General features: G+C 42.1%; 1 protein-coding gene across 1 annotated transcript in view; it reads right to left on the minus strand.

Annotated features, from left to right (window-relative positions):
* Positions 1-11335: 11335 nt before the first annotated feature.
* Positions 11336-26755, minus strand: part of LOC310789095 (ryanodine receptor 2-like) — a gene marked incomplete at both ends in the record, with an annotated part of 94003 nt that continues 78583 nt past the window's right edge. Inside the window, 9 exons of the mRNA XM_083650691.1 lie at positions 11336-11431; positions 12808-12859; positions 13686-13786; positions 19208-19272; positions 19843-19999; positions 21480-21614; positions 23072-23218; positions 23651-23711; positions 25243-25370. Coding sequence (XP_083506817.1) covers positions 11336-11431; positions 12808-12859; positions 13686-13786; positions 19208-19272; positions 19843-19999; positions 21480-21614; positions 23072-23218; positions 23651-23711; positions 25243-25370 — 942 coding nt within the window. The remainder of the gene's footprint in view (positions 11432-12807; positions 12860-13685; positions 13787-19207; positions 19273-19842; positions 20000-21479; positions 21615-23071; positions 23219-23650; positions 23712-25242; positions 25371-26755) is intronic.

Here is a 26755-nt window from a genome sequence, read left to right on the forward strand (position 1 = left end):
TTAAATGAAGAGGCGAAACAGAAATGGTTTTAAGAGTCGGCACAGCTTATTCTGGGGTTTTGCTGGAAGGGAGAGTACATTCTGTCAAATATGTATTTGTCACATCAACATAAATTTAAAATATACCAATATTCTCTTCTTTGCAGGTTCTCCCTTTCCAGGTACTGTTTGGGCTGTAACACATAGACGTGACTGTGGGAAAAGCAACTGCTAAGCAGACTGGCTTTAGGAAGGAAAACACACTAGAATGTTAAAAGGATCTGACCTTATTGAATTCCTTCTTCAGAACTTGCGTATTCACACTCACACCTGAACAAAGGATAAAAGCAGTTATGGATACCAATAGATTTCTGAAGGCTTTGAAGCTCTTTTAAACCAAGGCTTCAGACTCTGGTTGAAAGTCTTTACAAAATTCAATCAATCAATCAATCAATCAATCATTTATTTCACTCTAGACCACAATTGTGGTGTGGAGTACATTACATGAAACATAAACAATATTGTTGTGCATGGTAAACAGTTCACAGCAGGGATACAAAACATAATGTGTAAACACAAATGTATACATATACGTAGAGCTTATAGCTTAAGAGGAAACAAAACAAAACAAAAAGGAAACAATTATTTGAAAAGAGGTAATGCAGAAATCAAAAAGGCACCAAGTTTATATAGTAACTTTTGCTTGCATGTTTGGAATAAAAGTATACATTTGGCCATGGATGGGTGGTTAACATAGAATTTAGGCAATAGCTTTTTTCTAGCTTCATCAATAGTTTGGTTTTTACATTCAAAAATTACATGAAATTCGTCTCCTAGGAAGTCTCCAGTACACACATTACAAAACCGTTTGCTCCTCTCTAGACCTTTGTATCTACCTATTATCTTTGGTATTCTGTTGTTGGAGAGTCTAAGGTTACATAACGCTTGACGAGATTTCACATTTTCACAAAATAAGTACTTTTCGAACTTGAAAACCTCCTTAATTTCACAATAAAAGTCACATGAAGACATACTCTGAAGCTCCCAGTGCCAGGTCTGAAGAAACTGGTCTTTTAGCCTCTGCTCGACAGAGGCTAAAAGATATGATGATTAAGAATAATGTTCATATTCATCTCTTCTGGCTTCAGGTTAAAGTCACCATTTCTGCACAACAATATATCGAATTAAAGTTAAAAGTTACAATCATTCCTGCCAATCAAAATGTTCTACAAAGTTGATTTTGTGGAATACAGATGATTCCATGTGGCTGGAAAATACATAATTTCCCCAAGTGCTCTTTCTTACCTTTAAGCCAATTTGCCAATTTGAGTTAAATCTCTTTTCACAATTCAGTGCCTCAGATCACTGTGTGAATAGTCCTGTAGAGACAAACCATTCTGTCTGCAGTTTTTAAAGGAACAGACACTGGATCCAACGATAGGCAAATATAGAGATATCTATTCCTTCTCTCTTTCCAAATGCCCGTCTCTGCATTTTTCCTTACTAACCCCTCATTGAGTAATTGGCTTTCTCTTGGCATGCAGTTGTCCAATCTAAATGGTAATGTGAAAAGCCCTGCCTTTCCCTCACTGGTGGTAATGCATGTTTCCTAGAAGACAGTTACAAGACAACTCTGTGGCGTCGTGGCTGAAACATTTGGGTTGTACTGAATGTCATGAAACGATTCCTGTGGAAAACGTGACAATATGATCTAAGAAATATTGCTTCAGATAGGCAGCAGATGTGACTCGAGAAAAAACAGTCAATTTCAAAATATCTATCATTTGCAAGTGGTTTGTGATGTCGGCTCACAGCAAGAAGGCACTCGGGTACATTCCTGCCCCCCCCCCACCCTTTCCCCACATATATATAGAGAGGCAAAGTGACCGCCTACTTCCTGCTTCATCCATTTATTTGTCCATAAAAATAGTTTTACTTGTTCAAACCAAATGGTTCAGATATATTTAGAAACAGGAGAGACCACGTAACATTTCACTCAGACCAAAACGTTAAAAAAAATTGCTAATTTAAAAAAATATTTTTTCATGTCATTCTTTTTAGGTTTTGGTCTGAGTGAAATGTTAGGTGGTCTCTCCCGAGAGGCCCTTTTCGTGAGATAGACCACCTGGGCACTAGGTGCCGAAGGCGTGGGGAGACATACCCCCAGTGCCAACCACGTCCCAGGTGAGAATCGAACCCAGGACCCTTCTTGCTGTGAGGCGAGAGTGCGAGGCCGAGGCAAGAATGCTACCACTGCACCACCATGCTGCCTGTACCTTGGAAAGAAACCCTACCACTGCATCACCATGCTGCCTGTAGCTACCTTAGAAAGAAACCCTACCACTGCACCACCATGCTGCCTGTAGCTACCTTAGAAAGAAACCCTACCACTGCACCACCATGCTGCCTGTAGCTACCTTAGAAAGAAACCCTACCACTGCACCACCATGCTGCCTGTAGCTACCTTAGAAAGAAACCCTACCACTGCACCACCATGCTGCCTGTAGCTACCTTAGAAAGAAACCCTACCACTGCACCACCATGCTGCCTGTAGCTACCTTAGAAATAAACCCTACCACTGCACCACCATGCTGCCTGTAGCTACCTTAGAAAGAAACCCTACCACTGCACCACCATGCTGCCTGTAGCTACCTTAGAAATAAACCCTACCACTGCACCACCATGCTGCCTGTAGCTACCTTAGAAAGAAACCCTACCACTGCACCACCATGCTGCCTGTAGCTACCTTAGAAAGAAACCCTACCACTGCACCACCATGCTGCCTGTAGCTACCTTAGAAATAAACCCTACCACTGCACCACCATGCTGCCTGTAGCTACCTTAGAAAGAAACCCTACCATTGCACCACCATGCTGCCTGCACTTTAGAAAGTTCACTTGAGTAAACAGAGTAATGGAATGAGGGATTCCCTCAAGGGGAGTGCCCGAGGGAAAGTCAACGATTGAGGGACAACTAATGAAACGCACCCGGATAAATATTCAGGAGGGCATTAAATCAGTCTGAGGCAATAAAAAAGAGACGTGTCTGAACATAAAAGAAGCACGGAGATACCTCTGCAGATTTTGGATTATTTTCTCTATGTGATGATGGTGCAAAGAAAACACCTCCTTTGTTAACGTAGAGCCAGGGAGTAGAGTAGGGAAAAGGGCAAGAGGTGTAGAAAGGGAGTACCGGTAATCAGATTTCAGATGCCTTCTTCTTGGATTCCAGGGTCCATTTATGCAAAGCCTTCTAAGGCTGTGAGTTGGTTTGAAATGTCCAATGTAATAGTAAATTCAAAACATAATGGACAGTTTAACAACACTCCTAAACCTAAAAAAGGGGGGTAGAAATAACTCTTACTACATACAAAATAGTTGTTGCAGGTACTAAATATGCCACAAACCTTGTCAGTTAAACACCTTATTGGAATGCCCTGCTTAGGTTTCTCTTACAGTTACTTATAGTGGGGCAGTTAAGCATCAATTAAGCAACAATTGTGCATTTTGCGATAAAACCATATAATTAGTGCACTTATAGCCAAAGGCACTCCAAAAAGAATTGGATATGGGAGCATGATGAATTAATGGGGGGGTGGGGGCTCAGATTATAGGTTTGGTCAGTTATGGTAATCACTTATTTTGAGTCTTGAATTATGAGATAGAAGGAAACTTCTGAGCAATTCTGAAGTTCCAAATTTGAATTCCTCATCATAAGAAATGTATGATTTGACACTGAGATGATCCATCTCAGACTAGGCAACACAACCTAAGTGCAGTTACAGTTTCCATGGGCTGTCTAAGTCTAAGCTGCTGTAGCTAAACTGCCCCACTATTACTGTAGAAACACGTTCACTGTTGCTTTTGAAATTGAACCACCAAGCGATGGCATATTATTCTTTCAAACCAAGGACATTTGCATTACAACTGGCAACACAATTTGTCCTTAATCTATGTGGTAATCTATTTAGTGATGATATTGTACTGATCCATTAGCCATTAGATAACACAGTATTAGCATTTTATGTGGAATGCCACTATTTCATGAGCCCCTAAATCTTACAAACGCATCGCACTGACTTTAAAATGAAGAACTTCCCTCATTGTCAATGCATGACCAAGAGCCTGCCTGTGCATCGCCCTGAGAAGCCCTATGCTAATGTGCATCGCCAACAGGCACACTTCAAGTGTGTTTCTAACAGGGCCGTGGAATTCAGAGGGAACGGAACTGAACAAAGACAAACTGTTTTTGGAGGTGAGTATCTGGAGATGACTGCATGGTTGGAAAATAAATGCTGCAAACATTTAAGCTCATGAGGACGATTGCACTAAACACACACAAGAACACATAGAGGCTAGAGGTGAAAGTGACCATTTGCAAATATCAACAAATAATAACAATAATAATACAACAGCAATGTGTAGCACCCACCTGGGTGATGCATGGCAGTCAGTTTGCACCAGAACGCTGTCACGAATCAGCTATTACGGTGGAGTTGAGGACATGTGCCAATTAAGTAACGAGGGATGACTAGGTGGCCATGATGGAAGGAAGTCAAGTCAAGTTTATTTATATAGCCCTAATTCACAAGCATGTCTGTAAGGCAAGTCTCAAGTCAAGTCAAGTCAAGTTTATTTATATAGCCCTAATTCACAAGCATGTCTTTAAGGCCTGTGTGGGAATTTAGCCAGGGCACCGGCCGCGGTTACATCCCTACTCTTGTGATAAGTGCCAATGGGATATTTCATGACCACAGAGAGCCAGCACTCACAGGACAAAGTCCTTGTCTCTGCCCTGGGGCATTGGGGATATTAATCATGAGACCGGAGGGAAGAGCACCTCCTACTGGTCCTCCAACACCAGATGCATGGTTTCCCATCCAAGGAGTAACCACAGCCAGACCTCCTTAGCTTCCCCAGGAAAGCAAGTGATGTAACCATAGGATGTAACGCGGGAGCGCATGGTGCCGACTGAGAATGTCCTCATAAATTAAAACAGCGTATGAAGTCCCAGGCAGCCCTATACATCGACAACATCTCCGAATGAATAATACCATGTATTACAAGGTGACAATGACTGCCAAGCAAGCAAGGACTGGACACTGATAATGCTGAACGGGGTAGTTTGAGACAAACGGCGCCTCAACTGAAATCAGAGAGCAGCAATAAATGTAGACAGTAACAAAAGGAGTCACCGCTCATGTTTAATTCAGGACACCTCTGGCCTGAGGTACGAGTAAACTCACAGGCATTCTTATTCATCCACTTTCCTTCCCCCCTGTCATCTCTTATTGATTTACAACTTGGGTTACTTTTTCATATGATCTATTTGGGTGCAGAAGCAGTATCTCCCAGACAACAGGTACCGGAGGCAATATTCAACCATATTCATAATCATTTCACTATCTCCCCCTCTATGCATACCCAGCTGTTATATGCTCATCTAAAGCCATCTGCCCGTGCATAATTCCTAGATTTCTTATTGTTGGCCACACACGCACATTAGCGAAATGTCTTTGAATAATGAAAACCCGAGGGCTACATGACGGATCCATATCGCATTGATTTCCCATCAAAGCCGAAAGTCGGATGGCTAGCTCTTCTTTTAGTTACCTTTGCCTATGTGTCACATCAGTCTATATATTATCCCTGTGCCATCGACAAGTCTACTTTTAACTCTTTTTAAATGGCGTGTGTGACACCAATAAACCTCAGTGGGATCCAATCACAGCAGTTTTCAAACTGAGAAAACACCATTTGTCCCCCATTTTTACAGACATTTTACCATCATTCACATACAGCTTTAGCCATGCTTGTTCTTTGTTTTAACCATAATTCCATCATCAATCTGTAACTTGCACTCGCATACTATCCCGGGTTTGTTTGTGTTTCGCATTATGTTTGGTTACAGCTTACATCACCAACACCATTTGATTAAAACAAAACACTGACAAGTACTGTTAAGTTAGCCTACTGTTGATTGGTTCAGCTCTGAAATTACAAGTTGGGCATTTCATTTCAGTGTTACTCACCATCACCTGGATTCAATCAAGCAATCAAGACATCATCATCATTAGTGATGTCACTGGTGAGACCAAGTATGTGGGGGAGGTAATTTATGTTAGTAATTTATGCTATGTGAGTTATTTATGTTGATTTGTGATCTGTTATGTAAGATTGCAAACGTCTCTTTAATGGTAAGCTGTGTGTGAGGGTTTCCACCTGTGTTTTGTAACAGTGGATGACTTTGTGTACCTGTTTTCAGGAGAGGCATGGACTTACCTGCAACATTGGTTTAGCTGAGATTGGCTCTTGCTGATTGAGGGGTCTGGGGCTATATTTAAGCAATATCACACGAGAGGGAGTGCTGTTGTTGGCTAATATCGGCACTGCTGTGATTCGGTCGAAGATAATCACAGCAGTGCCGATATTAGACAACAACAGCATGACCTCGAGTGTGATATTGCTTTTATACAACAGTTCTATTAAACAAAGCTGATTAAAAAAATGACAAAAAGCTGAGGAAATATATGATTTCTCTATTTATTCCTCCGCCAACAAAAATAGTCCCCTCAGCTTTCTGCTTTGCAGAGAATGTAGCCTAATCAGCCTAATTAACTGCAGGCTGTCTACTTTACTACTGTCTACTCTACAGCTGTGAAGCGTTTTGTTGATTAGAGCAGCTTTGAAGCGGAGTGATCTACACACAGTGAAGCGCCAGTGCGTTATCATGAAATATCGGCACTGGTAGGATCCCTCTTGTCCAATCAAATTGCCCGGCCGGAACTATAACTGTTGTATAAAACCTGTGTAGATGTGTGCAGCTGATGGGTTAAAGCTTCTTAGTTTTGTTCAGTTAAGCTGTGTTAACTGTTCATTTGTTTTGTCAATGTTTTGTGTAGCATGCTGCATTTTTGTAAAATTTACATATAATTTACATATAATATAAACCCCTTTTTGGTACACCTGGACAAGTCTCTGAGTCTGCCTCCTACTTTTTCCAGCCACTCTGGTCAGGCTTCCTCACACTCTACACTGAGGGATGTTTCATTTGTGCTTTGAGAGAATATGGGTGATTCAATAATATGTCAAGATATTCATATCCGTATAGCTCTTCATACACTGCATATATAAAAGAGAAAAGCTGCCGTATCATGAACTTACTGATGCAGCAATATGAGATCCATGTGGTAGTGTTGGGGTCGAGACCACCTAAACCGAGGCGGGCGGTGCGGGGGGGGGGGTCCGATCATTTTCAAGACCATGATACTTTAATACGGATGGAAACTAGCCTCGTGCTAAATCCGGCATTTTTTTACACTTGTATCATTTTATACGTTTCAACGTTAATTATGCTTTGTCCCTCCCAAATAAACGAATAAAGTAAAGTAATCATGGCTTAAGCTACACCTTTGCTCTGCCAACAACAAAATAAATCATTATTTGGGAATTTTAGTCAGATACAAATGGTTGTAAAGTATATACTCAATGACAGAAGCCAATCCTTTGATTTTAAGACACTGCAATTCCATATTACTGACCTTTGGAAAGGCTCAACACAGTGGGCAGAACGAAGCTGCTAAATTATGACTCCCACAAACTGTCACTGATTGGTAAATTACACAGTAGCCTATGAAATGACCTGTATGATGTTATGTGGGAGTATGCTGTTAATTAACAGAAACATAGTGGTTCTGTTGAAACAAACACTTATTTGAAATGTAAACCTGTTGATCTGCAGGAGAGAATAATTTCACACAATGGAAAACAGGGGTTTTCCTGGCTCAGAATGGGCCTTGTGGTCTCGACTGGTCTTGAAATAAAATCCTGAGTCCGGCTTGTCCGAGACCGAGTCAAGACCAAGCCCGAGACCATCAGAATGTGGTCTCAAGACCGTTCTTGAGACCACCAGATCAAGTCAGTTCAAGTCAAGTGGCTTTCTATATTGTGCCAGACAAGCAAAATAACTCTCAGAAATGTAAGTATAAATGTTTAGTATAGTTGTATAACAGTATATATGCGCCAATTTCCATCTGTCTAGCTGGGAGTTGGTGTTGAAAAATGGTGACTAGGGGAAGTGGCAGTGGATTTATGTGTGGGTGGAGCTGCTATCCACACTTCTCAAATAGCTGTAGTAATGATGCAGCTCACATGTCGGCTCCAGCGCCACTGACACCAGTGAAGAAGCTGACTGCGGTCCAAACCGGTCCAAACACGGGTCAGTTGCCCGTTCAGAACAGGGTTTTCATGCCTTTCTCAAGAAGATGAATTTGTTCCTTTCTGTTTAGATGGTACAGACATGATCTGTCTGTGCTGCTGACTGTGTTACTGTACAGTTATATTATGTTTCTGTTCATATTTTGAGCACACAGAGTAAATTCAGCTGGTTATGCTCCATGCCCAAACCAGATCCAGACCAAGGTTATAATAGTTTTGGATTTTTTCATTAGTTTTTATTTTTATTAGTTTTGACTTTTTGTTTTCAATTTCAGTTTAGTTTTCATTAGTTTTTAAGGTGGGTTTGATCGTTTAGTTTAGTTTTTATTTTTTGAAAATGCTTAGTTTTAGTTTAGTTTTTATTAGTTTCAGTGTTAGTTTTAGTATTTTTTTGCCCCTTTCCTCTTTTTTTTGTAATATGGGATGTTTGTCAGGGGTGAGATTCAAAAGGGTCATAAAGTATGATAGATCTAGGAAAATAGATTTCATCTCCACTCAAAATATAGGCTTATTATGTATGAAATACTGTAAACTGACAGACTAAAACTAAGGACATTTTCTCTTCAATTTTATTTTATTTTAGTTAGTTTTGTAAACACACAATACCGTTTCAGTTAGTTATCGTTTTTTTGTAAAGCTTAGTTTTTATTTTTATTTCAGTTTATTTCATGTTTTTTACATTCTAGTTTTCGTTTTTTCGTTAGTTTTCGTTAACTATAATAACCTTGATCCAGACCATGTCTCAACCACAGAATGGAAAGTCCATGAAGACTAGAAGGGAAGCAAACATCCATCTTGCCCACAATACCTTTTGATCAGGCGGATGTGGACTGAACCAACATGTATATTTAATTTGGGTTGACTTTCAGGGAGACGTGTGCCCTAACCCAAGTCCTACGGTGTTCTAGTAATGAAAATAGCAGAGGGTTGTTGCCTGCAAGACCTGTGCTTTATGTCTACAGGATCTGTGGTGTGAGAAAACCACAGCGACGGCTTGGATGTCCATTGGTTTGATGTTCGTATGATGGATTTTCAAACATACTAGAAGGGGATTAATTTCCAAAAGTTATAGGCTTTTGATGAGTGGGTTTTCACATTCCTCTCTCTCTGTCTGGACAAAGGCTGATATGGCAACCTATCCACTATAGGCTATTTCAGTCTTTGGGGCTGGTAGCGATCATCCTTACGGAAATTCAACCATCCATGTCAGGGGATGGTCTTGTAAGTGCTCCAAGAATGAAAGAATCCATATTCCATAAGTCCCGTTTTTATTACAGCTTGGCAGAAACAAATTGACATTCTATTAGAATAGCCTCATTTCAATTATTGCAATGGCCACTTAAACCAGCCACTTAGTGAACTTTTTGTTTGAGCAAAGAACATAATCCTGCACTTTGTTTTTCAGACATGCTTTGTAAGAGTTCCTCAAATAAATCTTTCTCCGTTTCATCAATGAGCCGTAGCAAAAAGCAACATGAATACACACCACTTGCTGACTGGTGTCATCCATATCAGTGAAGCCTGTCTAATACTCAAACCCGGCGTTCGACCTCTGAATAATGAGGATAATATCTGTAGGAGGCACTCCCACACGCCCGTCACCCTGCTGCTCAACTCTTTGCGCACATTCACACTGGCTCAGCTTTAACAGCTTAACAAAACACGCCACGCTCCTGTAGTCAATGAGTTACGCCTGGAGACACTCCGAAGAGTTCCTGGGCTGTCCGAGGCACTGGTCCATCACATCGTTAAGCCTTATGATCCATTTCCAGGGCAATATATGGACCTGGGCTCTGGGAGAGACATGCTGGCATCCTACAGCTGATAATGGTATATGGGAAAAGTGCTGAAGAATACAGAAGAGAGGAGAGGAGAGGAGAGGAGATGCAAGTGGCGGCACGCTGGTTAGCGCTGTTGCCTCACAGCAAGAAGGTTCGAACCCCGGTCCATCCCAGATCCTTTCCCCGTGGAGTTTGGATGTTCTCCCCGTGTTCGTGTGGGTTTGCGCCGGGTGCCCCAGTTTCCTCCCACCATCAAAGACATGTATGTTAGGGTTAATACTGTCAGTGCCCCTGATCGAGGCTCTGGCAAAAGGACTGGAGTTTGTCCCTGAGCGCTGTACTGTGGCTGCTCACTGCTCCTAGTGTTGTGTTTAAGTTCAATGCAGAGGATACATTTTGTATAGCCACACTAATATGGCCTATAATGTACACACATAATATAATGAAATGACCAATTACTTTGTAAAAGTCCATATCATTTTGAATGACTATTTTTATTTGGTTCTCAGGCTTACTAGGATCTATATTATGTCTGGTATTGCATGTGGGTCCAATGGGATAGGAAATATTGACAAAACGATGGTGGCCATTTTGAAAAATGTCTGCCACAGCCACCAGGAGGCAAATTTGCGATGCCCCAATATCCAGTTTTGTTCAGAATATATATCTGAACACATTTGCAAAATTTGGTGCTTTTATCACAAAATGAACGATTGGTCTCATATATTGAGCTATGCCGCCCCACTAGTAAACTGACTGTTACATTACCCTGTGAATACACTTGTAGCAGACTCAGTAAATCCATAAAATGGGCAATTCGTGGGGCGGCTGTGGCTCAGGAGGTAGAGCGGGTCGTCCACCAATCAGAAGTTCGGTGGTTCGATCCCCGGCTCCTCCAGTCCGCATGTCGAAGTGTCCTTGGGAAAGACACTGAACCCCAAATTGCTCTTGATGGCTGTGCCAGCACCCTGCGTGGCAGCTTGCCGCCTTTGGTGTATGAATGTGTGAATATAGGCACATTGTAAAGCGCTTTGGATAAAAGCGCTATATAAATGCAGTCAATTTACCATTTACCAATTCCCTGACTACAGGAAATCCATAGCACACAAAAGAGCAGATTATATTTTCTTCTGAATGAAAACAATTTAGAAAGCACACATTAGTAACTGATTCAATAGTATACAATACAATACAAATTAGAACTATTTGCTAATTATGTTAAGGTAAGATCACTCTCACAAAGTCTGTGTAGGGTAGTCAGAGTAGTGCACACACAACATTCACGGTCATTTGGTGAGTCCAAGGTCATCAGGTCTGTGTGATGACATCGAGGGAGGCTCTCAGTTCTCTCATTTCCCCTCATCCAAGCTGATCCTCATATTGCTTACGGAAACAGTCTCCCACAGGGAAGAATTCCCAGCAACGCTCCTGGTACATTTTCCACACGTAAGATTCCTGGCAAAGTGAAAAGATCTTATTTATCACTACTGTCTCAAACTATCTTTTATCGATCCTTTGATTATCAGCTCATTGGTTCAATCAGAATAGCAATCTAGAGAGCATCCACGGAGAATATAAATCAAATATGAAATTCTTCAAATGTATGCCTGTCCTGTCCCGTGTCATCTCATAATAATCCTATTTCCTCTCTAGATACATTGGTATTGAGAAGGTCTCACTCCCCTGCTGGGATCAGATAGAGGATATTGTTTGTCTTTCACGATGTCATCATGTCAGACTAGGCATGATGTCATCATGTCAGACTAGGCATGATGTCACCATGTCAGACGAGGCATGATGTCATCATGTCAGACTAGGCAATCATACTCCCATCAATTGTCTGGCAACACTAGTCTGATCCCGACCAGGACTACCAACTGTCACGCAGAAAGTCGCCAATGACACGCACACTACAAGTCTATTTTCTCACGCAGTGAAAAATAAATTCATAAATTGATAACATCACGGAGCAAAGAGGACTGACAGCGCACGTGCAGGCAGACAGCACAGTGCAACAGCATGTATAGCAGCCGGAAGTGAGAAATATAGGCTACAAAATCTATTACTGTAATACCCAGTATATTGTAGCCTACAATATCCTACATTTTGTAGCCTATAACATCTCTTGCTTTCCCTGCAAAAGAGAAAGACGGCAAAATTGTGTCCATGTACATAAATCTATAGATTCAATTTGTGAGACTATTTCAGGTTTTCATCTGCCCGTCAGTAAGGTGCAACTGAGACGCTGTGGGTTTGAATCTGGCCTGGGACCTTTGTCACATGGGACACCCCCAGACCTTTGACCACCAAAATCTAATCAGTTCATCCTTGAGTCCAAGTGGACGTTTGAGCCAAATTTGAGGAAATTCCCTCAAGGCGTTCCTGAGATTGTGTTAACGATCATGGGACAGACGGACGGACGGACAACCCGAAGAAAAAAAACAGAACTTTCTTTTTAATACAACTTGAAAGTTATAGCCTACAGCCAACTGCAATGAGTGGATAAATGAACGAATAATTGACTGTAGAGTAACACAATTATAACAGGTTTTTGAAGACGTAATTCCCCATTACATTTCTTTTTATGATGTTCATGATCATAAATGGGAGCATGCCTTAATTTGGATGGCTTTTATGAAGGACAGTTTTATCACCATTAGAAATGTTGGAATTAATGACTCATTCAGCTGTGAAGGAATCGTTGGGGAAGGAATGACTAAGAACTGTCAGAAGTGCTAGTGGAAGGAACGTTTTTGGTACTCTAAATGTCAACCACTTTATTGTGTGTTAAGATTTGGAACATTCATTGAAAACAAAAGACTCTATCATACCTGTCCTGTGTGTTCGGTTTCATCCTTGTTGATGAGGTACATCACGAAAAATCTGTCAGGACACAAAAGAGGGACATATACTGTACTGTATCTAGCAACTTATATACCTCCAACTCACTTGGAATCCGCATAGAAAAGAAAATGCGATATACTGTAAATCCATAGAACTGAAGAACCAGTGGAAAAATCGAAACATGTTACAGTAACCAGTATTATATTTCACTGCACACAGATACACTCAAACAGCTGTATTTACTGCTACACACTGCACTGAAGTAAACGAGGTGGTTTATAGAGGCTGGGTAACTGTCATCATGTTAATTGATACACACGTCGGTTAAGAGTAAATGTAATTAGGATGAATAATGAAACAGAACAGCAGTTCGGGGCTGAATTATAAACCCAGCTACTGAGGATGGCTACTGAGGGAGATAAGGGCAAAATATTGCTTTGAACAGGCCATAAAATACAAACTCAATAATGCAAATCAAACTCGAATAGTCATGATTGAAAGTACAGGGTATTATGGGTATTCCCCAGTATATTATTAAGTGGAAAAGTGAATAGTCATGTTAACGAACAACATCTTGAGCTGTCAGTGACATTTCATAACATGTCAATCTGCTGCTTCCCCCCTTTTTTTTTTTTTTTTTTTTTATTATTTATTTTATTATTATGAGCAATTATGGAGCATGTGGCATGCTTACACTGAGGGAGGTAATAGCATGACAAAGGCCTGCCATTCTAATAATGACATAGCTGGTTGTCAGTTTTAATATTAGCAAAATCCTCTGGCTGAGACTGGCAGTGTACCAGTGTCAGCTGAACCAAATGCGTGACCAAAAAAAAAGAGAAGAAGTAAGCATGAATCAACTCACAGGTAGTTGGCCAGGTTGTGCTCCTGTAGCGTGTGAGTCTCAAAGCCGTGAGGGACGGTGTCTAGGTAGTCATTTCCTATTCCACATATAAAGCACTTGGTCTGCAGAAGGAGAAAGGAACAAAATATTGTTGTCTAGTATAGATTCAAAATAAAACCCAAACTTCAAGAGCAGAGGTCCTTAAAGTTGTTAGCCTGGGACTCGTAGAATTTATCCTGCCGCCTGGGGACCTTTTGATTCAGCGTGCCCGTCAAACCAATCTGACCTCTTTAAAGTTATTGCTCTTTACAAAGACACTCAGCGGATCCCACAGAACATAACAGGCTATAATAAAGAATCACTCTCTGCCAGTGTTTCATAAGCCAGAGGATCTTTCCTACGGAAATATTGCATTCACACAGCTAACAACACCACATTCCACAATCATTCAAAATAAATGCTCAGGATCTTTTTCCTTTTCTTTTGTTACCATTATTTATACAGGGGGAGTCTCACTGAGAGCAATGCTCTCTTTTTCAGGAGCGCCCTGTTCACATTCACACACACATTCATACCTGGAAGCTGACCAGTACAACCACAGTCTGATCTGCTGGCCACTGATCAGCTCCACTGGAGCGGTTGGGGTTAGGGGTCTTACTCAAGGGCACCTCAGTTGTGGTAATGAGGGGGGGGGCAAGCGCTGCCTTTTCACTTTCCCCACCCAGATTTATCCTGCCGGCCCTGGGGATTGAACCGACGACGTTCCGGTCACAAGCTCGCCTCTCTAACCGTTGGGACACCACTGCCCTGTTTGGTGGTAGAGAGTCAGGATTCGAGGGGTGGCTAGGAGGGTATGGGTGGTGGGTCAAGGAGGGGGAGGATGAGGGAAAAGGGGGCGTGGCTAGGGATAGGAAGGTGATAGAGAGTTGGGATTTGGAAGGGGGGGTAAGGGGAGTGGCTAGGGGGATGTTGGTGGTGGGAAGCAGAGGCAAGGAGGGGGGGGGGGCACCACTGCTGTAAAGTATATCAAATTAGGAAGGATTTAAACCATTTGATAATTATTAGTATGATAGCATCAACCAGTGACAGATTAAAATATTGATTTATTTACCAGCTCAGTGGCCTTGTGGTTTGAGTGTCCGCCCTGAGACTGGGAGATTGTGAGTTCGATCCCCGGCCGAGTCATACCAATGACTATAAAAATGGGACCCATTTGCCTCCCTACTTGCCACTCAGCATCAAAGGGTTGGGATTGGGGGGTTAGATCACCATATGATTCCCGAGCACGGCACTGCTGCCGCTCAAGCGGAGAACAAACTTTGCACACTCAGGTGTGTGACAATCAGTGGGAGTGATGCCATATTACCCCCATTTTAGCTCACTTACATTGGCTGCCCATCAAATTTAGGATTCAGTTTAAAGTTCTTATTTTCACTTTTAGAGCCGTGCATGGTCAGGCACCTGCCTACATCAGCGATCTATTACATCCTTACTCCACCAGCAGGTCACTTAGGTCTTCGGACCAGGGCCTACTAGCTGTTGCTCGCTCAAGGCTTAAAACTAAAGGTGACAGATCTTTCCAGTCTGTTGCTCCCAATCTGTGGAACTCCCTTCCACTAGCCTTAAGATGTGCTGCCTCCATCGACATTTTTAAAAAGCAGCTAAAAACGCATCTTTTCAGTTTGGCTTTTGCTTAGCCTCTTGTTTATCACTGTTTATACCATGGTCTGGGTGAATACTCGATTCTGATTGGCTGCAGAGTGTCCATTAAAAAGTGATAATGTACAGTTGGTAAAGTCGTTCAGCCAAATGGTCTGTTCACCATTCATATCAATGCGCCATAGTTTCAACAGTGTTATCAAGAGAGCAGTTTGAGCTCTATACCCCCGTTAAGGGTTAATATGGCACTTTTGTAAGTTGAGAAAAAAAACGAGTCGGTCAAAGTAAGTATTTAAATCATCCCTGTGTGCTCAGTTTATCAATCATTTACAATTTTGATTTTCGTTTTGGAGATTTCCTTCCCCTGACAGAAGCCGGCTCTGAGCCATTAAGTGACGTGCGTGCCTCTGCAAGCTGAGCAGGGGCGAACTGCACCCTGCGGGGGCGAGCTGCGCCCTGCGGGGGCGAGCTGCACCCTGCGGGGGCGAGCTGCGCCCTGCATCAATGCGGAGGCAGAATCCCGACTGTAACAAAACTGCCCTCTGAACACGTGTGAGCATCATGTCGCATGTTGCGGTCTGAGCGAGGGGACTATTTTCTCTGCGGTTCTTAAATCATCTCCAAGGTTATAAAAACTAAATTTTGATTGCAAAACACATGAAAATATAAATTAATGGTCTTGTTTTGTTGGCAAGTGACCATGGTATAAGCGGGTTAATGGAAAAGGAAAAGGAAATCCGCACACTATTTTTTAAGCTCCCACGGTGAGTATTTTAATTACAAAAAAGCAACGTTTCGACCCTCACGGGTCTTCATCAGGCAGTACAGAGTACAAGCAGACTTCGCTGGCGCCTCGGACCAGTTCACGCTTCTCGCGTCGTCCCTTAAAAAGTGATAATGGACACCTCGTCGTTGTGCATTAACCCTTACGTATTACTTGTGTTGCATGTGTGTTCTGTATGATTCATTGTTGTATGATTCATTGCTGATTCATTGTTTTAACTGTATTTGATGATGTGAACTGTGAAGCACTTTGTGACCTTGCTCTGTGAAAGGTGCTATATAAATACATTTTACTTACTTACTTACTTACTTACTTACGGTACTTAACCTTTACCTTAAGACAAAATGCAAAGTAAATGAGATCTCCAATAAGACAATACTGTAAATTATTAGCATTCCAACATCTAGCTGCTGCTTATTATGCAGCAATTAAACTCCCACTGTCTCACAAGTCTATACGTGTGTGTGGGTTAATCAAGACTGTGAGAGACAGAGCACATAAGGATAGAAGAACTAGAAAAAGACCAGGTTACGCATGAGCTAATAGTTCTACCGAAGATAGTTTTAATTAAAAAGATATATATATATTTGTTTCTATTTGAGCAGTATCAATCAACTATTCAATTAGCTTATCTAGTGGGGATTTGTTTTGCTCCCACTGAACTTGTGGTAATGATTGTCTTCTAATTATTGAGGGCAGAGTGATAATCGTATCCTCTCATTAGGACCGACGGTGTCCAGCTCCCACAACACCATCCCAATTGACTTAATCTTGTACACACGCACGCACGCACGCACGCACGCACGCACGCACGCACACACACACACACACACACACACACACACACACACACACACACACACACACACACACACACACACACACACAGTTATCGATTCTCTCAAACTTAAATTACAACTGACCTCAAGCTAATTTAATAAGTACGGTACTGTTACTGTTGTTTTCTGTAGCTGTCATCTGAATCTGATTTATAATGCATGCAGGCTATAATAATAATAATAATCAATTTGATTTAAATCTGTTTTGATACATATTGTGTAGATTACAGGCCACACTCAAAACCTATGGTTGTTTGGATTTCACGTGTGTGTGTGTGTGTGTGTGTGTGTGTCCTGCAAAATGTCAATTTTATTCTCTTCTTTTATTCTTTTATTTTCCTGTCAACCATTTTATGTGAAGCACTTTGAATTGCCTCTGTGTATGAAATGTGCTATACAAATAAACTTGACTTGACTTGTGTGTGCGCGTGCGTGTGTGTGTATGTGTGCGTGTGTGTGTGCGTGTGTGTATCAAGTGTGTGTGTGTGCGTGATAGGGGTTTCATAGACTAGTCGACTATCAAAAGCACTAGTCGACACTGTGCATCATACAGTAGACTAATTGTTGATTCATGTGTGGTTTTAGGAATAAACAATATAAATAAATACAAAAATTGAACAGTGATTTGTTTGAACAATCATTTTCTACATTATGCCATGTTAAATAAACAGAATTTTAATGTCAATTTATTTAGAGACGGAAAGACTCCGTCAGTCTCTCCAGTATCTCCAGAACACAGAGAGTATATATCCGCGCTTCAGCTGAGGAACCTTGCAAAACCGGTGCCTCTCAGAAAAGGGACTGCAGACAAACACAATTTGTTTGACTCTGAGGAAAACACTACTGCTGTGTCGAAACATCAGTCTGTTGGCACCACAGTACATTGCTTCAATTGACCGTGTGCTCCAGAGTTCATCCTTCATCTGTGATCAGTCAGTCTCTCCAGCTCAGACAAGTTGCTGGGTTTAAGCCTGTGATCATACCCCGTCCAAGACAACTTGGACCACTGGAAAACATGCCTTCCGACCTGTAAAAAGTCAACTGAACGGTTGTCCAGGCCGGAATTACAGCTTGGAAATCCAGGTATCATCTAGAGCTCCACTTTGTCCGAGTTGACGTCACAGCCACATCAAAATGGTGACTTGTATCGTTGATGGTAATCACAGAATTATTATAAAGTTGACGTTTTAACACACAATAACGTTTAATATGTGCGTGTCGTCTGTGTTTCGCTCTGTGTGATATTCAGGATTCAGCATGTTCAGTTAGCATTGTTAGCTAGTAGGTAGCTACACTGCTAACACGGGTTGCTATAGCAACCGTTTGGTTTCCCCCCCGAGCGGGAGATGCAGCGTGAACGCAAATCTGTCCGAGATGGAGGTTCCGTGTTGAAACCTACGGCGGTGCGAGTTGTCATGAATGCGGTATCAGTCAGTATCTCCAGCTCACACAAGTGGCTGGGGTTTAGTGGCTCATCTGTAAACAGCCTCTCTCAGAGCCAATCAGGACTCTGCTATTTCACATACCCCCAGGTTGGTCCCGCCTACATTAATTAACACTTTACTGGCTGTTTTTGAGACATTTGATGACGAGTATTAATCCTTTTTTATTGGGTGAAAAAAAGAAGAAGATATATCTCCTGTAACTTGTCGACTGCTATTGGGAGCACTGTTAGTCGATGACTACTAAAATAATGTCTTGGACTATTTTCAATAATGAAGACTACTTAACAGCTAATGCCCAGTTCAGGTCATATCACAGTGCACGCCCCCTTTCTTTGAGGTTGTATAACCCATTCAAGGTTAGGCTTGCCCCCTTTTCATTGATGCTGTCTGCTTATCCATTCACAGTTTACCATGCTGCATGTGGCAATAACCAATCAGCCCAAGCTATTCCTTTCCAGCTGATCCCAATCACCTAATCAGTGTAGTATATCAGAGTTTGCTATGTGCTGCATATGTGCCATGTGTCATTCTCAATTGCTGATCATCGCTGAAGCAGTTGTTTTCGCCCCACCTCCTCCCCTGACCACCACCATCGTCATGACTGCTGAAGAATTCCCTATGGGGGATTTCCTATCCTATTCTTCACTGACGACGCCCTCTCATCATCTCAGGAGAGCGTCATATCATGGAGTCATACGCCAAAATTAATTTGTTGTATCATTAAAGCTCGTTAAACTTTCTACTAGTCTCTCATGATTGAAATGCAGTAGTCCTGAATGCCCCCTAGTGCACGAGAAAGAAAGTTTCACGTCTCACCTCCATATCTTCTTTCACCTGCTCCTGCTGGTCACGAAGCTCTCCAAACGCATCGATAATCAAGCCTGCAAAAAGAAGGTATAGGCTACATAAGCGTGTGTGTGTGTGAGTGTGCGTGTGCATACACAGGTATCCATAGCTGTGCTTGTGTGTTTGAATGACAGGTGTCAAGGTAACTCAGGGACTCAACGGGATCAACAGAAACTACTTCGATATTCCGATTCCACATGAAACATTCATCAAACTTATTCTGGTCAAACAGAGGTGACGACAAGAGGGTTAGGTGTGTGTGTGTGTGTGTGTAGAAAAGAATCTGTTGTAACAAGTATGTGTGTCTTGGGGAAAACATGTGACTGCTGCTCATGCATGTATGGATTTCCATGGGAGCTTGTGTACGATAGGGCTGTGACGGTTTTGAAACGTTCTAACAACGCCAAATAAATGTTACAGGAGTTTAGTTTGTTACTATTGATCATTTACTGTAATTGGTACGTCCCCTTTCCCCTCTTTGCTACTCAAGTCATTTTGGCATTGTGCCTGTAATATTTAATAGTAGCCTAAAATGAAGAAAATGCGGTGATGATGAGCGTCACAGCCCCTAGTGGTGTCAGACAGACGTTCACACTGTATCTCACCCTGGATGATGGCCAGGAGGATGACGATGACAAAGAAGAAGAAGGTGATGTCGAATACCATGCGTTCCACCTCAAACTCGTCGCCGGCGGCGTCCTCGATCTCGTCGCCGATTCCCCCGCCCGCGCGCACGCCCACATACATATGGAACATGTAGCACTGGAGCCGGAACCAAACGAGAAGTGGAATAGCACAGATTCTCATTTGCAGTACAGTATGCAGACAGGCATACACAGATCTCCTCAGACAGGCCATCTCTTCTGCTGATTTTTGATAAGGGTAGCAGGTAAGGAGAGAAGATTCAAGGTGACAAGGAAGGATTTTTGCATTGTGCCTCTAAACACCAAGGACAATACTGTCTTTTAGGAACTCAAACAAAATTTAGAACTGACTTCATGTATTGGGGGAGTGGTTAGAGAAGTGAGCTTGTGACCGGAAGGTCGTCGGTTCCATCCCCGGGACTGGCAGGATAAATCTGGGTGGGGAAAGTGAAAAGGCAGCGCTTGCCCCTCCCTCATTACCACCACTGAGGTGCCCTTGAGCAAGGCCCTTAACCCCCAACTGCTCCAGTGGAGCTGATCAGTGGCCAGCAGATCAGACTGTGGTTGTACTGGTCAGCTTCCAGGTATGAATGTGTGTGTGAATGTGAACAGGGCGCTCCTGAAAAAGAGAGCATTGCTCTCAGTGAGACTCCCCCTGTATAAATAAATGTTAAAAAAAATAAAAAATGTCTCTATAACTTCAGCCGGCAACTTTTGCAGAACATTTAAAACTCAATACTGGCACTATTTCGTGACAATTTCACAGATGGGTGGAGATGTTTTCTGCTCAGATATCCTCCAGCAACTTTCGGTAAGTGTCTGAGGCGAGGACAGAACAGTCGAGGTGTCTAAGAACTTTTATATTGTGCCTCTTGTGCCAAGGATGACATTTTCTGCAAGGAACTTGAACAACAACAAAATACAATGTTGGCCTGGCTGCAAAACTTTCAAAGAACATTCAGCGATTGAACAGTGGAGAGAATGAGGCATCTTCTGGTTATCTTGGGATTTTTTTTTTTTGCCATCTTTGCGATGCATCGGTCTGAAACAGTGGCGCTGTGCTGTTGTTGTAATTACGGAAAGGAGCTTTGCAAATCCCTGTTGCTACCTATTTTGCCCCTAAACGTCAACGCTAAACAATAACACAATGAGTGTGAGTCAGGATTTAATGGAGTATCCCCTGGCTCCCATAATAGCAGGGTTTTATTCAAATGCTATCGCTTCCCAGCCGCCTGCTGGTGTGAGTGACAGGGAGGACACATTGGAATAGAGCAGGCGGTGGGAGGGAGTGTTACTGTAGTGAATTTACCCATGGCCAAACAAAGAGACATGCTTGAAGAGCATTCAAACAATAGGTATCGCTGTCAGAATCCTCCGCCGCCCCTCTGGATGTGAGGAGGCAGACGATGAGGTGTGTGTGTGTGTGTGTGTGTGTGTGTGTCTGTGTGAGTCAGTGTGTGTGTGCAAGATGAGAGAGCGGAGAGATCAAAAGAGAGAGAGAGCTAGAGAGAGTCTGTGTGTGTGTGTGTGTGTGTGTGTGTGTGTGTGTGTGTGCGCGTGTGCTTGTGCGTGCGTGTCCATATGCATACTGAACCCACCGTAAGCATGTCATTGCACTTCATGTCCCGGGTCTCCGTGTCGTCACTCTTGTTGTAGAACTTCCTGAAGAAGTTGAAGGCCACCACGGTGTAGAGATACACCACCACAGCCAGCAGGCCCACAGTCAGGACCAACTGACACACGCACGCACACACACACACGCGCGCACACACACACACACACACACACACACACACACACACACACACACGCACACATACAGGAAGATGGGTTTTAATATACATCTTCACTAAAGACCCAATAGAACCCTCCAGCGTGAAAGCAAACGTCACAGACACGCAGATTGCAAGTATGAACACCAGGGGAGGGAATTCACTTTTTTTTTTGCCCTTGTGAAATATGTTTCAGGGGCATTTTGGATAATTTCCAGGGCAATTTGATCAAATGTTGGGAAATACCTTAGTTCATCTATGTTACGTGACAGACCAATATTCAACGAGTCTTATCCGAGCATATTTTATTTCTAAAGGTTCTTAAAAAAAATCACAGTTAAAAATCCTCATTTCCTATAATCTCAACAAGTCTGGCATGTTATGTACTTGTCAATAACTTTTCAAATTACATAGGTACATCATGTCCTTCCATCCATATCCAGTCCATCCTCCAACCCACAATAGTAGACTCTTTGACAGCTTTTTTAGGCCCTGGGCAGACCAGGAGAGGTTCAGCGACTGTTATTAATTTCAATCTGTTTCTAGTCCCGACTCAGTGGGTGGTTTGCGTATTGAAAAACTAGTGAGCTAGTAGTCTCGCTTGCCAGCCAGGAGTCTGGCAGCGTTGGTCACCATTCTGGAATTGCAATGGGCGGCGCTTAGCAGCGGTGTCCTTGGAAAATAGTTTCCAACAATCCAACTTGCCATTTTCAGCGTGTAGCAATGAGCTAGCGTGTGTAGGTTTCTGCCGTTAGCTTGCTGGCTAGTTAGCGTTGTTGTTTTCACTGCAGCGGCAGGGGACTATTTACAGCGACTCACAGAGAGGAGGGAGCGGAAGCCGCTCTGATTGACATGGTCGGAGCCAATGACAGAGCTTGTAAGCGGGGAGCTGAAATCTGGCAGCGACTGAAATGGTTGCCTCCAATGGGAGAGCAGCTGTAGAGCAGGGGAGGGCTTATGCCAGCAGCCTGTTTCCATGCAGCCAGACTCCTCTCACGGAAGGCAGGCAAGCGAGACTAGTGAGCTAGTAACTAGCTAACTAACTAGCTGTTATCTAGCTTGTGCTGCTTGTCATTCAGGTAAATATTGCTGGTAGGAGGAGGGGCAGTTGTGCAAGTACGAATGCCTAGCTGGCCACTTTCGAGTCGCGTTCTTGGCAGAACAAAATTCAGACACACTTTGCAAAGACAGAAAGTTAACTTTATTTTACGGGGGCATTTAAAAGCCCCCATCATCCCAATTACAAGCGCAATTATAGATTTTTTACGGGCAATTTGCCTGGAGCCCCCGCTAATGTCCTAGCCTGATGAACACACACAGAGACAGATGGACAGGGACAGACACACACACACACACACACACACACACACACACACAGACACACACAGACACACACACAGACACACACACACACACACCTGTTTCCCGTTATGCGTGACAGAGGAAAGGATGGTTCGGAGTGTCTTGAAGCCCATGGCGATGTCCAAAAGGTGAGCAGCGAAGAAGAAGTTGTTGTAGTGACCCAGAACTGACATGGACATGTACCAGGCCAAGTACAAGAAGGACTGTGCGCACACACACACACACACACACACACACACGCACACGTGTGTATACACACATATGCACACGCACACAAACACACACACACACACACACACACACACACACACACACACACCAAGATAGGCCATAGAGATTACCAGACCAGATACTGTGGCAAATGTGTATTTTAGATAAGACAGGATCACAGGATATTGCCAGCTTCACTTCGGCACATGTGCAATTGTATGAAACAAAATCTTATCTTAACAAGAGACCAAACAAACGAGGAACGAGTCATAAAATATCAACTATATAGCAGCCATATTGTTATATTATCAGTGAATATGAATTGCATGGTAGCGACAAGAAGACATAACGCAAAACAAACTAAGAAAAAGCCATAATAATAATTAAAAAAATCAGTCACAGGATATTTTACCAGCTCAACTTACGTTATCAGTGAATACAACTCCTAGTTTCCAGACCTGGTACTTGATGTCAATGGAGGTGAACCTGAAAGAAACACCATGTTCATAATACAGCTCTTCCATTACGGTACGACTTTCGAAAATAGGGTCTAAATGTCGGTGGTTCAGATCAGCCCATTATACAGCTACCAAGTATCTTCTGTAACAAGAGGCTGTCATCATGGATTCAGCTCAAAACGTCCTGTACCTTCTCATGCAGCAGTACATGCTGTTCTGGGACCTTCTTGTCTCTGGCCACACAATTATCAAGTAGCACACACGCATGCATGCAAACATGAATCAGAATCAGAATCAGAATCAGAAAGACTTTAATGATCCCCGGGGGGAAATTGGGAAGAGACGCACGCACGCACGCACGCACGCACACACACACACACACACACACGCGCGCACACACAATATCAGTGCCTATTAATAATGACAGTGGGTGCTCTCTCCGTCATCACTCATCAGCTGCAGTGCATAACAGTTCAATTGTCTGAGACGACGTCTCACAGCTCAATTGACACGGCTCAGACAGCCGGGAGCTGGACGTCAATAGGTCCATCTTGTTAAAGCTCAGCAGGGAGGCTCTTCTCCTCTGTAGTAAATGTCACCAGGGGGAACCTCGATATTGATTTCCTCAATCGAACATCATTCATCTTCTTCTTCTTTATTTCTTTTTTACATCGATAGCGAGTTGCCTGTATGCAAACGCTGCCTCTTGAGGCATATTAGCATGCCTCATCACTACCATCAACTTTGTGTAGCGTTGTGTAACCTGCCATCTGCTGAACTGCATACGATATTAGCTGTGAGCCTGATGCAAACACGGGGCAACTAGTCAGGATCATAATATGCAGTGACTGGCATTCATATTGGCATACAAAAAACCATCATTGATAACTTCATGCATTTTGTAGTTTGCCTCATTATCAGTGTTGGGCAAGTTACTTTCAAAATGTAATATACTACATATTACTAGTTACTTTCATTTGAAAGTAATAAGTTACTTTACAGTATTACTTTCTGTGTAGAGTAACTCGTTACTTATGACACTACTTTTGCATTACTTTTACCAAAACAACAGCAGCAGCAGAATAACATTGCCGCCCCGGGACCATCCCGAAAAATAATTTCAACCGCCTTAAAGTCAGTGTAAACAATCCAAAATTCTAAATGATATTCTTTTCCTTTGTTATTGTCATCTATAGTGGTTATTTGCATAAAACACACAGTTTGCTTAGGAAATGATTGTATCTTTTTTAAATGTGTGCTTTGATTTAATCAAATGTAACTCAATTTGTAACTTGAGTAACTTGACAAAGTCACTGGTATAATATTACTGAAATCCTATAAGCAATAAGTTATATTGCTGAGTTACTGCTAAAAGTAATATATTACATGTAATATGTTACTTTTGTAATGAGTTACCCCCAAAACTGCATATTTCTGACTGCAACTGTGTACAAGTCAAAATAAATGATGGACAAAACAGCTGCAGTTTGAGCTCCTGACACGTTTGAAGCATGTAGAGTTTGCAAGGACATACATTCTTTGATATTGTGTCTACTCACAGCGCGCCCCAGGCAGTGTCTCTCCTGGGCCGCCTCCTTTCCTGTGTGAAGTCGAGAGCAGCCTGGTCCAGACCCAGAAGCTCACTGATCTTCTCACAGCCATACAGCTCACCGTACTTATCCATCACCTGACAGGGAAAGAAGAGAGCTTTACACAGTCACCAAAAGCAATAGTTTTACAGTGTCTTTCTATCTGAAAGAAGAGAGGTTTACACATAGTGACCAAAGCAATAGTTATACAGTGTCTTCCTATCTGAAAGAAGAGAGCTTTACACAGTCACCAAAAGCAATAGTTTTACAGTGTCTTCCTATCTGAAACAAGAGAGGTTTACACAGTCACCAAAAGCAATAGTTTTACAGTGTCTTCCTATCTGAAAGAAGAGAGGTTTACATAGTGACCAAAGCAATAGTTTTACAGTGTCTTCCTATCTGAAAGAAGAGAGGTTTACATAGTGACCAAAGCAATAGTTTTACAGTGTCTTCCTATCTGAAACAAGAGAGGTTTACTTTACATAGTGACCAAAGCAATAGTTTTACAGTGTCTTCCTATCGGAAAGAAGAGAGGTTTACTTTACATAGTGACGAAAAGAAAAAAAATAGTTTTACAGTGTCTTCCTATCGGAAAGAAGAGAGGTTTACTTTACATAGTGACGAAAAGAAAAAAAATAGTTTTACAGTGTTTTCCTATCTGAAAGAAGATAGCTTTACACAGTCACCAAAAGCAATAGTTTTACAGTGTTTTCCTTTCTGAAAGAAGAGAGGTTTACATCGTGACTAAAGCAATAGTTTTACAGTGTCTTCCTATCTGGAAGAAGAGAGCTTTACATTGTGACCAAAGCAATAGTTTTACAGTGTCTTCCTATCTGAAAGAAGAGAGCTTTACATAGTGACCAAAAGCAATAGTTTTACAGTGTCTTCCTATCGGAAAGAAGAGAGGTTTACTTTACATAGTGACCAAAAGCAATAGTTTTACAGTGTCTTCCTATCTGAAAGAAGAGAGCTTTACATAGTGACCAAAAGCAATAGTTTTACAGTGTCTTCCTATTGGAAAGAAGAGAGGTTTACTTTACATAGTGACCAAAAGCAATAGTTTTACAGTGTCTTCCTATCGGAAAGAAGAGAGGTTTACTTTACATAGTGACCAAAAGCAATAGTTTTACAGTGTCTTCCTATCTGAAAGAAGAGAGCTTTACATTGTGACCAAAAGCAATAGTTTTACAGTGTCTTCCTATCTGAAAGAAGAGAGCTTTACATTGTGACCAAAGCAATAGTTTTACAGTGTCTTCCTATCTGAAAGAAGAGAGCTTTACATTGTGACCAAAGCAATAGTTTTACAGTGTCTTCCTATCAGAAAGAAGAGAGGTTTACTTTACATAGTGACCAAAAGCAATAGTTTTACAGTGTCTTCCTATCTGAAAGAAGAGAGCTTTACATAGTGACCAAAAGCAATAGTTTTACAGTGTCTTCCTATCTGAAAGAAGAGAGGTTTATATAGTGACCAAAGCAATAGTTT

This window comes from Poromitra crassiceps (assembly GCF_964638095.1).
Source record: "Poromitra crassiceps genome assembly, chromosome: 14".
In the NCBI taxonomy this organism is placed as follows: domain Eukaryota; kingdom Metazoa; phylum Chordata; class Actinopteri; order Beryciformes; family Melamphaidae; genus Poromitra; species Poromitra crassiceps.